The sequence below is a fragment of the Elgaria multicarinata genome, chromosome 11 (genome assembly GCF_023053635.1).
Source record: "Elgaria multicarinata webbii isolate HBS135686 ecotype San Diego chromosome 11, rElgMul1.1.pri, whole genome shotgun sequence".
Classification (NCBI taxonomy): Eukaryota; Metazoa; Chordata; class Lepidosauria; order Squamata; family Anguidae; genus Elgaria; species Elgaria multicarinata.
This window is the reverse complement of record NC_086181.1, coordinates 29435787-29453260: the sequence shown is the minus strand read 5'-3', so window position 1 is coordinate 29453260 and position 17474 is coordinate 29435787. Positions and strand designations below refer to the sequence as shown.

The window sequence follows — 17474 nt, the reverse complement described above, 5'->3', positions numbered from 1 at the left end:
TAGCTGAGGTACTTGGAGAGGAGCCTCCCAGCACAGAGGGGCTCCTCCAGATATTTGGGGCCTCCCAAGCCATTTCAGGCTTTAAAGGTGTGAAGAAATGCTGTGCACATGTTTGTAATGTTTAACTACTCTGTATGACCTCTGTGAGGCTATGATGTGAATGCGTAGGCCTGAGGCCTACCATTATTACCATGTCAAAGGTCTGTTTTGGTAAGTGAAGGAGGGAGAGAAAGATGATTGCTTTTCATATTTATAGATGGGACCTGGATCAGGTAAATTCAATTTTGATTGGTCTAGGAAACTTCAGATTCTGATTGGCTGGGTGTTCTATTTAGGTTTAAAAGACCGTTGTAAAATGAGAGTTGATGGAGTTACAGTTAGTCAGTGGGTGGAGTGAGTTAGAGTCTGTTTGTTGGTATATGGTGTGTGATAGAAGGACTACAGAAAAACTGAGGAGAAAGTGAATAGCTGAGGCCTGAATATTAAGCTACAACATCTCTTTGTTGTAACCATACGTGGCTGGTGAAGATCAGGAGTAGGAAGCAGGTGGCTGTGTTATGCCAAGAGACTTCCCTAAGATCTTGCCAAAAGAAGATTACACAAGAGGCAATCAAAAGCCAGATAAACTGCCCAGTAGTACAAACAGGAGGAGGCTGGGGAATCAGAGGAAGACTGTACCCAAGAGCTAGATCTGATTGTGAACAAATGTGGCTGGGATGGAAGTTTAGAGAATTTGGCCTGAGGTTAAAAAAATTCATTAAGAAGCTTTTATTAGCAACAGTGCCTCTTAGGTCAAGAATTTCCAGTATGTATTCTTTTGTAACCCCTCTAAAAAAAATGAGTATTTTTCTATCTACAAAATATCCGTTTAGTGAACCAACTTGTTTAATAGTTCAAATAGAGCTCCATCAGATGAGTGTTTTATTGCACACCGTTATACCAAGGTAGTAGGCAGTTTGAACATAATCTAAGAGAATTGTTGGCTGCGGAAACGAGTCTACTTGTGGAACCCGAAGTTATAGGCCTTGAAATATATAAATATATTTTTATATTTATATAATTATAAATATAAGCATTGCTAGGGGGAAAAATCAAAATCAGTTAAAGCTGCAGGAGACCTGCCCTCTTGACCAGATACCTTATGACTGCCCTTGTTACCAGCTGCTATTCCTCTTCATCACTTTCTCATCATTGCTGACTTGACAATGACTCTTTTGGTCAAGAGGGCAGGGCTCCTGCAGCTTTAACTGTTGTGATGAAGAGGGAATTTCACCAGGAGCTACATGCATACAAATGACACCTGCTGAAACTCCTTTTTCTATACAACTGTTCAAGATACAGGAGCCCTGTCCTCCTTTCCATATGGTCATCCTAGATTGGAGGAAAAGTAACTTGTCCAAGAATCAAGGTTACAAGGCAAGGGTGGGGTTCTGAGCTGCAAACCCACTCTTTGGAACCCAAATAAAGACGGCGCTAGAGGGCATCCCTTTGCTTTTGCAGTGTGGCAGCCTGCCAGTTCAATAAGAAGAAGGGAATCTGGCAGGTCCCAAGAGACGTGTCCATGATGAAATGGATACTCATGGACACCCGTTTGGAGATGCCAGCTGTACCGCCTAGTTTTTCTGCTGCTCCTGGCCCCCATTTTCTGGCCTCTTTCCCTCTCTCCTATACCCTCTGCTCCATACTATTCAGCCTTCCTCATATATACACACACCAAATTCCTCCAGAACCTAGAGTCCACTGTTTGCAAAGGCTATTTTATTGACCATAGATCCCCCCCCACCCGCCCACCACATAGCTGAAGGCTGCCCGTGTGAGCATTTTGGCTGAGTAAGGAATACAGGGACCCCGAGATTCAAGCAAAGAGAACCGGGAGGGTGTCATGCTTTGTCTTGAGGGTACAACACTCCCACCTGCCGGCGAGCTTCATCTAAGATGGAATTGACCAGCTCGCTGTCTGCATGAGTCAGGATAGGGCTTTCCTTCAAGCCTAAAAAAGAGCGGGAAGAGAGAAGAATGAGTCACAACCAAGGGCTCATAGGCCAATGTTGGCCTAGTGCACTGCCTCAAAGCCAGAGACTCCACTTCTTACAGCTACCATGTCATTATCATAATACTTAGAAACACATTTGGGAGTGGTCTGTGCCAGCTCCTGATTTTGAGGGCCCTTGGTCAAGATACATTCAATGAGCTCTGTTCCTCAACCTTCTCACCAGCATTGTCACCAGATGCTGTTGCTCCTCCTCATTCCCTCTCTCATCATCGTTAGTGCTTGCTTGTTTGACAGGCAAGCACTGTTTTCTAGACCGTACGCACATCTAAATGCCTCCTCAGGAAGACTTTCCTTTTTCCCAGGTTAAAAATCAAAGGATCTTGTGACACCTTAAAGCAGGGGTGGGCAACATGTGTTTCCCCTGCCACCCATATTTATTTATTTATTTCAGAGGATTAAAATCAACAGTTTGCCACTGACATTTGCTGAAATTTGTCCCTTTTACTGGTTCGTAGCCACTATGGAGTGCTGTTTTAGAAGCAAAATCACACTCCATAGTGGCTACCAAGCAGAATAAGGGAAAAATTTCACTTGCTATCAGTTTCAGTAAGTTTGTGTCACAGACCATTGATTTTGAAATATTAAAAAAATCCACCCTCTCCCAGGGCAGCCCATGGTGGGAGGCAGGCAACATGGGGCAAAAATGGGCACCAGACCTCCTGCAATTGCTTACCCCTGCTTTTAAAGGCTAACAGAAGACTGAAATTTTTACTTGTTTTAAGGTGCCCCAAGACTCTTCAGTCTTGAATGGAGCAGCTGCCCCCCCCCCCCCCCAACTGTATTACAGATGGAGGGAGAGAATCTTCATGGAGATCCCAGTATGGAACTGGTACCTTTCAGGAGACATTGTCGGACATGTTCTGCTTCATATCGCAAGCCGGTGCTGTTGGTGAAGTGCAATTTCTGAGTTGGCGGAGGCAGGGGGAACTCTTCCTTCTGTCCATTGATCACCAGTTCTGTCGGGCACCAGAAGGGGGACGGAATCTGAAGGGAAAGAAAAGGAACCGAACATGAGGGAAGATAAAACTGCAACAGGCAGGGAATGCTGGGATGTTGTCACAAATTCAGTTCAATCCTAATTTCCTTTAAACCCAGCTGCCTTCCAAGAAAGACAACAGAAAACAAGGCAGTCTATTTCTCCACCTTCCACTTCCTTTCCGCCCCCAGAATGCCCTTCATAAGCCATGGCTAGACCAGGCCTATATCCCGGGTTTGACCCAGGATCATCCTTGTGCATCCAAATGACACACGGGATTATATGACACATTATATAATTGGTTATATGACACAGCCACAGATTCAAAGCCACCCCAGAGCAAAGAGGCAAAGATGTGTGGCTGAAAAGTTGGGGACTTGACCCTACTTTTCCAGCCAGAGCGAGGTCAGCTCAGCTTTTCCACCAGCCTGTTCTTGCTCGGAACCACTTTGGGCGCATTCCTGGGTGGAAGATGACTTCCTGTTGGTTGCAGGAAGCCACAAAAGGTTGCAGGCCCAGCAAGCCTCATGGCTGCTGGAAAGCCCATGCTAACTCCCCTTGTATGGACAACTTGCCACCACTGTGCACCACCAATAGCACAGGGTTTGGCAGAGTGGTGCCAACCTGGCACCGTGAAGATAGCCCCTGGTCTTGGACTAAAGGGCCCATTTTAAGTTTTTTGCATAGGGCTGCTTCCATTCCTGGGTTCCAGTGCAACTGAGGCCTATTCTCCTCTTCAGTCAGCTACACTCCCTAAGCCAGGGGCGGGTAACTTCAGGCCTGGGATCCTGATCCGGCTTCTCGAAGTGGCCGTGCTCCGTTTCCCCACCCATTCTAAAAGGCTGAATTGCCTTTCCTAAGGCTTAGTTACTGGCAGCAAAAAGCTTTAAGCTAAAATATGTTATTGTTTTATATTTTTGGCCCCTTGCCTTGGCCCTCACCCATCACTGGAACGTGTCCCTTGAGAGCTTATCTGAAATTGAATGCGTCCCTCAGGCTGAAAGAGGTTCCCTCCCCTTGTGCTAAGCCCTTAGCAGGAATTACCTCAATCATGCCCTTGGTGCCGTTAATACTTGCTCGATTGGGCATCCGGGCTGTCATGGTGCAGGTGAGGACAGCCTGGCGTTTACCTGAATAGTTCAGGATGATCGAAACCGTTTTGTCCACCCCTGAAGAAAAGTAAAACACAGGCATATCAGTGGCAATATGCCCCCACCCCCAAGATTTCCCCCCTCAGTACTATTCCCCCACTTTGATACCTCAGCATTGTTGCTTTTTTATTCAAATATTTATCTCCCACCTTTCCACCCCTCAGAGAACCTCTACACCAAAGTAACAAAGAACTAAAAAAAGTGTCAGATTAAAAGCAAAACCAAAAAACTCACAACAGGAGGAGAGAAAACTCAAAAGCTCAGGAAAAAAAAAAAGTGGGAGGGGGAAGGTTTTACAGGGTGCCAAAACACATTTAGAGAAAGGTCCTGTTGGGCCTTCTCTGGTACAGAGTTCCAAGTTCCACAACCTGGGTGCCCCATTGTCACAGTTCTGTTCTATGTAGGCCATCGTCTGGAGTTCACTCTGACCCTCTGAGGTTCCCCAGAAGGCCCCCCTCCTTCCCCACCCCCCATTTCCCCCAGTTGCTAATTGCTTGGTGGTTTTCTGCATTCTGTGCAGTCTAGGGTGACCATATTTGGGAAACCAAAAAAGACAACACACAGTGGGGGGGGGGGGGGCACCATTGGCATGGCGAAGGGAAACGACGTGCTTTCCAGAGGCCCAGGAAAGCACACTTTCCCCTCCGCTGCTCCAATTAGGGCCTTATAGAGAGGAGGCGGGGGGAATGCATCATTCCCACCCACCCCTTTCCAATCGGGGCCTTTTCTATAATATCTCGGAATATCATGCTTTCCCCTTTAAGACCCCAATTGGAGCGGGGGGACGACGACGATGTGCCTCTGGAAAGCGCATCATCTCTCCCCACCCACATGCTAATAGCGGCCTTAAAGAGGAAAGTGTGTCATTCCCAGGCATGATAGAAACTTACAGAAAATCTCTCCTGACACCCAGGATAGAACAAAAACCTGGACAAACCCAGGGAAATCCTGACAGTTGGTCACCCTATTCCCCCCCCCCCAATTGAAAAATGCTTCTCCTAAAGCTAAGTTACTCCTAAGGCTTTAAGGTAAAATATGCTGGTCTCTTCAGCCCCCATCCCGTTTGCTTTTGGCCCCATCCACCCATGGAATGCAGCCCACGAAAGCTTCTCTGAAATGGAATTTGGTCCTTGGGCTGAAGTAAGCTCTGTAACCCTGTTCTAAAAAAAGTTGAAATGCCTCTTCTAAGGTTTAGTTGCTGGCAGTAAGAACTTTAAGCTTAAACATGCTGGTATTTTTGGTACTTTGTCCTCGCCCTCTTTGCCTTTCTCCCTGCCCATCACAGGAATGAACCCTTGAGAGCTTCCACAAAGTGGAGTTTGGAATTCAGGCCGAAAGAGGTTCAATCAACACCCTTGCTCTACACTTTCTTCAAGAGGGTGCTGCTAGTGACGCAATTATTTTCAGGATTCAAAATATGGGATGGGATGTAGCCACCAAGAACTCAGTTGGGAACCCAAGGCTGTCCCCACCCAAGGCATTTTGCTAACTGAGGTAGAATAACAAATAGCAGCCTAGTACCCATGTTATTTGGCATCTGAAACAGGCAAAAACAAACCCCATGACTAACCAAATGCTAACCTGTATCATGCAGCAATCCAGAGGCCACAATGGACTCTGGCTTCTCTCTGTTGAAGACCATACAGGCAAGCTGGACACAGTAGCAGCCAATATCCAGAAGGCCTCCGCCTCCCAGCTCTTTTTCCACACATCTGGGGATTGTGAGCTGTGGGCTACCAAATTCAGCATGAAATAACATCACCTCCCCAACAGAACCCTTGCTGAGTAAGGAACGGATCTTCTCCGAAACAGGGAAGAAACGACTCCATAAACCCTGGAATACAAGAATTACAAGGATCTGTGTTTGTCCATTAGGGGATAAAATTGGAAGCAGAAGTGGTGTAATAATTTTATTAGGTTCACCTAAAACATCACTAAGTAGCCAGCAAGCTTTAGCATTCAATAAAAAAAGGAGTCTCCTTCCAGCTGGATATTAAGCAAAAAAGAGGAGGGGTTGTTGCTGGATAGAGTAAAAAAGCAACTGGCCTGCATTTTTAATAGCCTTAAGAACAGGGGATGTTTTACACAGACTGAGGGCTTTTCTACACGAGGCTGTTAATCGCTGAATCTACTTTTAGTTTTGTCACAGAACTGAGATAGGAGCTCTACAAAAAGCTTTTCTTTTCCTGCTTTTCCACTGAGTAACCCCTAGGGGGAGCTGTGCTATGGTGGAAGAATGCATATACACAAGAGACAATTGTGTTTTTTTTACGTTCACAATTAAAGGCCGCATTTTCCCTGCTCTAAAAAAAAAACTCACAGAAAGTGCTGGTTAGACACAGAAGCAAAATGCTCTATGTGTAGTTCTCAGATCTCAATTCTGCTACGAAATCAAAAGTAGATACAGCAGATGAACAGCCTTGTATAGAAAAAGCTCTGTAAGCCATTCTCTGTCTGGCTGTTGAACAGCGGGCTATTACACCACTTATAGAAAGCAAAACTACACAAAATGATGTTTGCATATTATTCTTCGATGAAAAACAGAAACACAGTGCAATGTTACTGCAACTGCCTGTTGGGATTGCTAATGGGCCTGGGAAAAATAACTAAAAATAGTCTGGCCTGTTTCCATTACTTAAACAGCAGGCTGGCTGGGGATGATGGGAGCTGTAGTCGAACCCATTTGGAGGGTACCAGGTTGGGGAAAGCTGACTTATTCTATTAGTAACATGGATGTCAATTTATATTTGAATATACAGAATATGATACATGGGATGGAGTACATAATTGACTCCACTGTGCCTTCTCCGTTATTTTGAAGCTTGCTCTGAATAGCAGTTTCTAGTACAAACAGACAAAAACAAAGTAGACCCCATAAGCTTGAAGTCTGCCTATCCCTGTGTTAGAATAACAGCTGAAGACCAAGTCAAAAGTCAGCAACCCTGCTGCACATCCCAGCTCTCTCCTTGTGGTCAGTGGTGTAGCAGAGCCAGGGCCAACAAGAATGCAATGCTGGAACTTTTTCATTTGCTGACATCATCTGGCGCCCTACTCAGGCTTTCCTGTTCCTTCTGAACTTAGCTACAAACCCCGCAGTAGCTGAAGGGAAAATAATTTCTCCAGTATCAATATAATGTTCCCTGTTGTAAGGCCAAGAAGTTTGGGGTTGGCTTGGTCTGGGACAGGCAATTAAAATCCTCAGCTTTACCAAAGACGTGGGGCATGCCTACACCAGCCCTATATCCTGGGATCATTCCTGTGCATCCAAATGCCACACAGGGGACCCCGGGAGCAGGCAGGGATGATCCCTCCATTTTCCTGGGATAACCCTTAGGTGTAGAAAGGGCCCTGGTCTCGGTGTGGATAAAAACTGCTAGAACTTGTTTTTTGATCTGGATCAGCACAGCTGCCTGAGCTTTTGGACTCTCCTTGGGAGCGTAGCTATGGGGCTATCATTATGAGCACATGTACTTCAATATTTACCTCTGCACCACTGCTTGTGTCGTCTGGGGTTTAAACCTGGGTAACACAGAATCTTTCTACATGAGGCTTTTATTGGGCACTCATGATTGCTCACTTACAGTAATTTGCAGGTCCTTTACATGACGTTATCATCCTCCAGGGCCTCTCCTGTGTTTTGTGACCATTATCGGGTTTCCCCCCCCCCCCCCAACCTTTTTACTGAATGGCCGCTACAACGCTATAGAAAACTCATGTGATCGCGCATTTCTACTATACTACATCGCCACCTAGTGGCTGTATAAAGGAACATATAAAAAGGCACAGAAAGAAGAAAATCCTTGGGGGCAAAACAAAGTGTAAAGGGATGATCTTAATGCTATAAGAGATTCGGGTGCAGAAGCCTCGGTAAAGGTGCCGGATAAAAGCTTCATGCAGAAAAGCCCACAGAGCCAGATCTGCACAAGCAAAGTGGGTGGAGACAACACTGAAACTGTGCCTGCACTTTGAGCTGCCCCCTTGCCTCATACCTCCATAAAAAAGACCTTTTTTTCCTGAGCTGCCTGCACCATCTTCTTCACCTCAGTGGCATTCATGCCCAGGGGTTTCTCGCAGAGCACATTCTTCCCAGCTTGGATGAAGAGGAGGGCAGCAGAGAGGTGATATGGATTAATCACCCCTATGTGCACCACATCTATAAGATAGAGAGAAACACCCAAACAATACTTTTAGCCATACAAAAAATGTTTGCTGCCATTATCAAAGAGAAGGGTGAATTGAGTGCTAGGGAAGCAGCACCAGCTCTAGGATTTTGGCAACCTTTTCAAGGAACTGTTGTTAGCAGACTGCCTGACAATAGTAGAGTGTGCAAAACTGAAGCAGACTCTCTCCATTGCCTACTGAGTGGAGGTTGAAAGGGACTAGATAACAAAAAACAATCCCCTCTAAAGGCATGAGTGGGCACTAGTATGATTTTGGATAAGTTGAGATATACTTTTGTGTTGCAGTGAAATAAGCACACAAAAGGTGTAAGAAAGGTATCATTTGCAAAGGATTGGAAAACATAAATGATTATTTGAGACAAAGCAATAAGAACATAAGAAGAGCCCTGCTGGATCAGATCAAGGGTCCATCTAGTTCAGCACTCTGTTCACACAGTGACCAACCAGCTGCCGACCAGGGACCCACAACCAGGACACAGTGCAAGAGCACCTTCCCGCCCATGTTCCCCAGCAACTGATGTATACAGGCTTACTGCCTCTGATATTGGAGGTTGCACTTAGCCATCAGGGCTAGTAGCCATTGATGGCCTTCTCCTCCAGGAATTGATGCACCCCTCTTTTAAAGCTATCCAAATTGGTGGCCATCACCACATCTTGTGGTAGCGAATTCCATAGTTTAACTATGCGCTGTGTGAAGAAGTCCTCCTTTAATCTTCATCTTTTTCACACATCTTTGGTTTTGCTTTTTGCTAACCCATTCCAAAATCCATTTTGCCATTTAGGGAGGCGGTGGGTTCTTTCAGATGAAGCTTTTATTGCACCATTACCTTGCCTCATCCACGAACTAGTGTGTGATTGCGTGTGTGTGTGTTTGCGTGTGCGTGCAATGATGCCATCTTTCACACTTGTAACCCTCCTGCCTTTTCCTCCCCTTCTTCTGTCTTTTTTCTTACCACAGAAAATGTGTTAAGGGGGGGGGGGGGAAGACTGAATAGCAGCCTTCTGATTGGTAGCCCTCTGTCTGGAGAGAGTCTGCTTTAGTTTTGCACACAGTACTATCGTCAGGCACTCTGCAAATAAGACAGAATCGTGCAAAGCTCTGTGACACCTCCTCACGCACAGCAACAAAAGTACAAATCCAGCATTACACTGTGGATAAGAAAACAAATCAAATAAAATCCCACATCTCGAGCAGTACTCATCTCAAGCAGCTGATGTACTCCAGCGAAACCTCTGATAAGGAAAGGAAAAACAAGGAAGGAAAGAGAAAAACAAGGAAGGAAAGAGAAAAACAAATAAACACATGAGTCCGATGCTTCACATGATCACTTGCCTTCTTAGAAGTGGCAAAAACATTGCCAGGCAAATGGATAATCAGGTGGTTCTTTTATGAGAAAAATAGCTTTAGGAGGCCAAGAGTTATGTTTCAAGAGATGTACCATTACAGATCAAAGGATCCTTTGTTCCTTTAAGAACCCGAGGTCCAGGGCAGGGTGGGAGGAATCCATCCCATTCCAACCTAGCCCTCCAGGGTTCCCCAAATAGCCCTGCTCCATCCCCCCCACAACTACTGGTTATTGGGGGCTTCCTGATTTTTGCATGTTTTCCCTCCTCTATCCTAATTGCTTAAGGATGCACTCCTATACACGTTTAGACAGAAAAAAGTCCTATGTCCCCCCAATGATGGAACGATCTCCCCAACAAGGCCCGCCTGGCACCAACATTGTTATCTTTTCAGCGCTAGGTTAAGACTTTCCTCTACTCCCAGGCATTTGACAGGATAGGATAGTTTTTTAATCAGGTCATGGGACGTTGTTTAAATACGTGTGCCTGTGTGTCTGCCCTGTTTATATGCCTGTAGCTAAACCACTTTTATATTATGCATAAGGCTGTGTTTTTAAGGTTTTTAATCTTTGTAAACCGTCCAGAGAGTATAGAAATGTAATAAATGAAATGAAAATGAAATAAGGCTGTCAATCAGTGGAGGCTGCTGGATCTGATTTTGCTGGGGCTGTGAATCCATTCTGGGGTTCAGCCAGATCTCTACCAGAACGGATTCACAGCCCCACCGAAATTGGAGCCACCAGCCTCCACTGGAGCTTGTCAATGCCTGCTAGTCCTCATGATGGCTCATTTTCCCCTCCAGGGGCAGAGGCAGCAAGCCTCTGAGCCCCAGCGGTTGGGGAACAGCAGCAGGGAAGGGTGCTATCATATCCTGTTTGTGGGCTCCGCAGAAGCATCTCATTGGCCACTGTAGAAAAACAGAAGGCTTCTGGCTGAATGCAGCAGAGATCAAGGGGTTTGAGCAATTCCTCTATGAGTAAAGGCTACAACGTTTGGGGCTATTTAGCTTAGAATACAGTCAAGAAACACGGGGACATGATAGGAGTGTACATAATGATGCATGGTGTGGAGGAAGTGGATAGGGAGATGTCCCCCCACCCCGCTTTCATAGTATTAGAATCAGGGGCCATCTCAGGTGTCATGGTCCCCAGTGTCGTGCTGCCATGGGAGTCATCTTCAGAGGAGGAGCTGGAACCATCAGAGCCTGATGGCCCCTCTGGAGACCCTGGCACTAGCCAAGGTGGTCCAGGACCCTCAGTCACGATGCCTTTGAATCTTGCTGTGTACTCAGACCTGTACCTGCTATCTTGACCACTCTTGCCTTAGCCTGAACTCCACTGGGCCGAGTGGTTGACCATTTGCTTGCTGGGGAACACTGCTTGCTGGGGAACATGGGTGGGAGGGTCCTGCTTTGTTGGTCCCTGGCTGATGTCTGATTGGCCACTGTGTGAACAGAGTGCTGGATTAGATGGACCCTTGGTCTGATCCAGCAGGGCTCTGCTTATGTTCTTAAATGGAATATTGTATATTCCCCCCCACCCCTGTATCTGCTTTGGAAAGAGCTAGGACTCAGTCTAGCGCAGGACGCCATGAAGCTGAAAGTTGGGAGATTCAGAACAAATCAAAGGAAGCTCTTCTTCACGCAGGGCAGAGTTCAACTACCACAAGATGCAGGGATGGCCACCAATTTGGATGGTTTTCAAAAGGGATGAGGAAAATTCATGGAGGATTGGGCTATCACTGGCTACTAGTCATGATGGCTATATGCTGAGAGACAATTTGCCTCTGTATACCAGTTGCTATGGAACAATGAGGAGGCTGCACTTGCATTCATGGCTGGATTGTGGACTTCCCAGAAGCATCTGGTTGGACTCCATGTGGACAGGATGCTGGACGAGATGGACCCTTGGCCTGATCCAGCAAAGCTCTTCTCATGCTCTTATGGCATTTCACTGGAGAAGGTCTCCAAACCTGTATCTGGACAGGAGGTCATGTTTGGGAACCCCATGTGCTCTTTGGAGAAAGGTTCTCATATCTGTACTAATCCTTCATAATCACCCTCCCTTTATTTACTTAAAAAGAGACAAGACCTGTCCTACTCCCACCCTTCTAAAACAGGATATCCCTGAAGTCCCTCCGGTAGCCTGGGATGCAAATTTATACAGTATGTACAGAGAAAGCGAGATCTCCAGGTTTAGGGGGACGGGGCTAAGCTCACCCACATCTGGATCCTCAGCCAGTTCCGCATAAGAGCCGTAGGCTTTGCGGACGCCGTGGTTCTTCGAATATTCCTGAGCCCGGCTAAGGTCTCGAGAAGCAATGGCCACTACCTGGAGGAGAGAAAAGAGTTAGTGAGCAGGGTCTGCCAACCTCTAGGCTCTCGGCTACACATGCTTTAGCGATACAGGCTTGGCTTATGTTCAGGCCGGGTTAGTGTAGTGCGTCCTGTGTGGGGCTGCCTTTAAAGATGGTTAAAAAAAACTTCAGCTGGTGTGGAATGGGGCAGCTACAGTGCTTTGGGGAGCTAGGCCTTCATCACATCTATTCCGCATCAGTTGCATTGTTGTTCACTCGTATCTGGGTCCAGTTTAGAGTGATGGTATAAATATAGGCTGACCATATGAAAACGAGGACCGGGCTCCTGTATCTTTAACAGTTGTATTGAAAAGGGAATTTCTGCAGGTGTCATTTGTATATATGGGGAACCTGGTGAAATTCCCTCTCCATCACAACAGTTAAAGCTGCAGGTGCCCTGCCCTCTTTTAAATCTGGTCACTCTAGTATAGCTCCTGCAGCTTTAACTGTGGTGATGAAGAGGGAATTTCACCAGGTTCTCCATATATACAAATGACACCTGCTGAAATTCCCTTTTCTATGCAACTGTTAAAGATACGGGAGCCCTGTCCTCCTTTCCATATGGTCACCCTAATAAATATCAACCTTTAAAGCCTGGGTGACCATATGGAAAGGAGGACAGGGCTCCTGCATCTTTAACAGTTGTCTAGAAAAAGGAATTTCAGCAGGTGTTATTTGTATGCATGCAGATCCTGGCAAAATGCCCTCTTCATCACAACAGTTAAAGCTGCAAGAGCCCTTCCGTCTTGACCAGACACAAAAGAGGGCAGGGCTCCTGCAGCTTTAATTGTTGTCATGAAGAGGGAATTTCACCAGATGCTGCATGCATGCAGATGACACCTGCTGAAATGCCCCTTTCAATACAACTGTTAAAGATATAGGAGTCCTAAATTCCTTTCCATACGGTCACCCTATTTAAAGCCGGAGTGGGCAACACTTGGGCCACTGGTTGCATGCATCCTCTGCCGCCCCCTGGCATGCCCAAAAATGGCTTTTTGGGGTGGGGGCACAATTGTTTTGGCACGATTACAGTATGGAGTGTTAAAAGGGTCAAGTGTAGCTTGTTTGCAAGCTAAATCTAGCCCTTTCTGTGCTTATACTGGGTGACACTGGAAGAACTGACAAGGAGCCAGATGTGAACTGATTCAGTGTTCTATATGAGACTTGTGCAGCTTAACCATAGTGAATCAATTTTAAACTAGTGAGTAGATCTTTAGCTGAAAAGTAGGCCCCTCACACACCTTAGTTGGTCCCAAGCAAGTCTCTCCATATGTCAACAAACCTCACAGCTACAAGGCTTTGCCTGGTTCCCTCATCCTTCTGAGATAAGGGTGTCATGCCTTGATTCTCATGGAGGAGTTGAGAAAAAAACCCTCCCATGGTGCAATGTTAGGGCCCTGTTCTCAGGGAAAGGGGGTTGATTTCCCAGACTGCAATGCTTCGAAGATCTTCAGGAAGGAGGGAGGGGGACCTATATAAGTTGGTGCTAAGAGCAGACCAATTTGGTCTCACTCCAAGAGGGGAAACGTGCAGTACCTATAGAATCTGTAGGTCCATGGGATGGCATCTTGTGTACTGTGGGGGGCTGAGTACACAATCGGCTGTGACAGAGGACTGCTCTTGTCAACTGAAGGGACGTGAGCTTTCTTTGTACTTCCTTCCTCCCTCCATATATCATCTTTGTGTAATCAATAAACTGCTAAGCTGATCCATTTGTGATTTCTGTCTCGCTTTGGACGTTTCCCCTTTTTGTTGGCCTCGAATCCCTGTTTTAAACAGTTTGGGAACAGCCTATGTGACCTGCTGAGGACAAAGCTCAATATCTCAGGTCCTATTCTCTGGCTTATCAGCAAGAGCTGGCAAATACCAGACTCGGGGCCTTTTTTGTGGTAGCCTCACACCTCTGGAAAAAAAAACCCGAGAGATACATATGCCCCTTTTTTTGTTGTCTTTTAGGAGATTCTAAACACATTCTTATTTCAGTCTGAATTTGGATAATGTTATACTTTAGCAAATATTTATCCCCCCCCCCCGGCAATGTGTAATGCTGATGCTTTATGCTATTGAAATAATTTGGAATGTTGTTGAATGTTATTGCTGTATATGTAAGTTACATTGTGAGGGCGTATCCTTCACAAGAGAACTTAGAAATAAACAAATAAATAATATACATGTAGCAAATGAGGTGGTAGACCAGCCTCCCCCAATGTAGTACCCTCCATTGGTCATGCTGGCTGGGGATAATGGGAGTTGTAATCCACAGATGGAGAGCCCCAGGTTGGGGAGGGTGCAGTAGGCATAGCTGCCAGATGTCTGGCTTGTAAGACTTTGGACTTGAGGTGGGGAATAACATTTTTTAATGTTCCTCATTATTTTATTTTATTTTATTTTATTTATGTCACTTATGAGTAGAGTGATTCCTTTTTGCTCCTGCTGCTGGAGCAACAGAACATTGTCGGGATGGCAGCAGTGAAACAGTCAGAGAGAAGCTGGAAGACCATTGCTGCTGTTTCTGGACCCCTCTCTGGACCCCTCCTCAATGGCCATTAGGGTGAGACATTAGGGTGTGCCTGGGCACACCCAGCACACCCCTTGCGCATGCCTATTAGAAGAAGGTGTGAGTGGAAAGATAAGCCGTTTTGTTCTTAGACACACTGAATGTGAGACCATGACGATCAAGCACCTGAGCAGAGATATTCAGGAGGCAGTTCAAGGTGTGGGATTTATTTCATTTACTTATTTAATTAATTAATTTCTGTACCGCCCAATCGCCAAAGCTCTCTGGGGGATTCAAGTGAGGGGGGGCAGTTCAGGGAGAGAGGGAGGGAGAGAGAGAGAGAGATGGGTGACATCCAAATGGAAGATTACTTGGGTGTGCAGGACGGTGTGATAATAGATTACTGACTATGAGCATCATCACACGAGGGAAAATCATGTTTGCTCACTGCCCCTGCGTATGTCCCTCATTACTCCCTCTTTTGAAAGACGAAGTAAACAACATGCACATGGCCCATTCATTGGGCCGTTTTGATCATGCTGCTGCTTCTGCACACAGCAGGAGAGTGGCAACTTCGGTCTTTAAGAATAAGTCGGACTTACTGGGGTGTTGTTGTTTTTTGTGGTGCGAAGGAGGCTAAAAGAGGCAGGAAGCGTATGGGAGGCAGACGAAGTCATGAGAAGGACCCACAAATTCCGTGAGTGCCCAGGAATGAGCATGCAATAAAATGCTCGTCTGATGGAGCTCTATAGGAATCATCCACCTATTGGTCCAGGGAGAGGAACCTCTTTCAGTTTCAGAGAACTTCAGGGGTGTGTGGGTGTGCATTCCAGCAGTGCACAGAGAGAAGTTGCCATTACCAAAGGCAAAATGGGTGAAGCCAAAGGAAAAATACCCCCAAACACCAGGATATCTGAGTTAAACCCTCTTAGTGCAAGTAAATAACCCTTGGGAGACATATTTTAAGTTTTTAGAATGCCAAAGTGGGGAGACTAACATAGGCGTGTGCAAGGGGTGTGCTGGGTGTACCCAGGCACACCCTAATCTCTCAAGCAATAATATCTCTCTGCCGGAAGCCATATTTCAAAGAGGCTAGGAAGAGCCCCCCCCCAAACATAATATTGCCTCGTAAGACCCTCCTCTGGCCAGTGTCACCACAAAGCCCCACCAATGCTGCGGCTTGAGGAGAGTCTCCTCATTCCCTCCCCACTCACCTGCAATGGCCGTTCCCTAGTCAGGCAAGCTGAACACTGAGTAGGGCATCAGTGTCTATGGTGTTGAATAAATGAACGAATAAAAATAATGCCCTTTATGACTGAGTATTCAGTAAATGTTCACCTCTAATAAATAAATAAATGCATAAAATTCCCTGGGTGCACATCCTAATGAAATGTGCTGCGCACGCCTTTGGAGACTAACCACCAATGGGTGATCAAGGGAAAGGGGCTGGCGCCCGGGGAAGGGAGTGTGGATATCTGGGGAGGTCTGGTTTGGCATCCAGGATGCCCAGATTTGGCCCAGAAGCCTGTGGTTCAACACCTCTGATGAAAGTCATGGGATTTCATGAGTTCACCCAGGGGTAGTGTGTGTAGAGAACAGCACAGAACAGAGCCCCAAGAATCGCCCTAAAAGTTATACCCTGCGCTGCTACTTTTCTATCATGATCTGCTAGCTGGGGTCAATGGGAGTTGTAGTCCAACCCATTTGGAAGGCGCCAGGTTGGAGTAGCCAGATGTAGAGGTTCTGCTATCTAATTACAAAATGTAAGTTTTTAATCACCAGGAGAAGTTTCTCTATTGGACAACTTTGCATAAAAGCTATAGGATCCCTTGATTCCAAGAGGCCGTAACTTGCCTTTGCGCGGGTGGAATTTTTATTGCTCTCCGCTGGATCTTGTTTTTGTTTTGTTTTTGTTACGAGAAGTTATATAACTCGCAGCGACAGGAAAAAGCGCACTGGCAAAACCCCACCCGCGAGGGACAGCGCTGGCAAATAGGAACAGGGGTGCCGACCATTCTCTATCCTTTCCCCTGGCGGACTTTCCCCTCTCCGCTACCTGGTGATCCTCGGGTGGCAACGTCTTCAGGGCGACGAGGAAATCGTGGGCGATCTTCCCTGCGGAGCAGATTCCCCAGCGGGTGGCCACCATGGCGGAAGAAGAAGAGGACTGGAGGCAGCGGCAGAGCCCGGAGGAAACCCCTGCTCAATCCCGGGCGGTGATCTGCACCGAATGTCACTCCCGCAGTTCGAGTTTGCTGCTTTTTTAAAGATCTCAGGACTCTTCCGGAGCAGTTAGGGTGAAAAGAACCACAAGGGGGCAGCAAAGGCTCAGGATTGGCAAAAGGACGCCCGGGCTGCGGAGTTAAAGCAGGGGAGGGCAAAGCAAAGCGTTTTGTATTTTGTGTTTACTGTTGTTCCCTGCCTCGATCAAAATAGAGAGGCGGGTAAGAAATAAATCTCCTCCTCCTCCTCCTCCTCCTCCTCCTCCTCCTCCTCCTCCTCCTCCTCCTCCTCCTCCTCCTCCTCTTCTTCTTCTTCTTCTTCTTCTTCTTCTTCTTCTTCTTCTTCGGAACTCCTGGGCGGGCAACTTGTGGCCCTTCAGGTTTTTGGGCCTACAACTCCCATGTGCCAATAGTGAAGGATGATGGGGCTTGTTGGCCCAAACTTCTTAAGTATTGCGTCCAATTCTGGGCACCACACTTCAAGAAGGATGCAGACAAGCTGGAGGGAGGTTCAGAGGAGGGCGACAAGGATGATCGGGGGTCTGGAAACAAAGCCCTGTGAGGAGAGACTGAAAGAACTGGGCATGTTTAGCCTGGAGAAGAGAAGGCTGAGGGGAGACATGAGAGCACTCTCCAAATACTTGAAAGGTTGTCACACAGAGGAGGGCCAGGATCTCTTCTCGATCCTCCCAGAG

At 46.6% G+C, this 17474-nt stretch overlaps 1 protein-coding gene across 1 annotated transcript; it reads right to left on the bottom strand.

Moving 5' to 3' along the window:
- Positions 1-1813: 1813 nt before the first annotated feature.
- On the bottom strand, positions 1814-16801 carry LOC134406278 (trans-1,2-dihydrobenzene-1,2-diol dehydrogenase-like). Its single transcript, XM_063137623.1, has 7 exons — positions 16614-16801; positions 11924-12035; positions 8170-8333; positions 5762-6014; positions 4074-4198; positions 2887-3037; positions 1814-1990 (listed from the first exon to the last, which is right to left on the bottom strand). Exons 1-7 carry the CDS (start codon positions 16704-16706, stop codon positions 1881-1883), a joined length of 1008 nt encoding a protein of 335 aa, XP_062993693.1. The 5' UTR covers positions 16707-16801; the 3' UTR covers positions 1814-1880.
- Between the last annotated feature and the right edge of the window lie 673 nt (positions 16802-17474).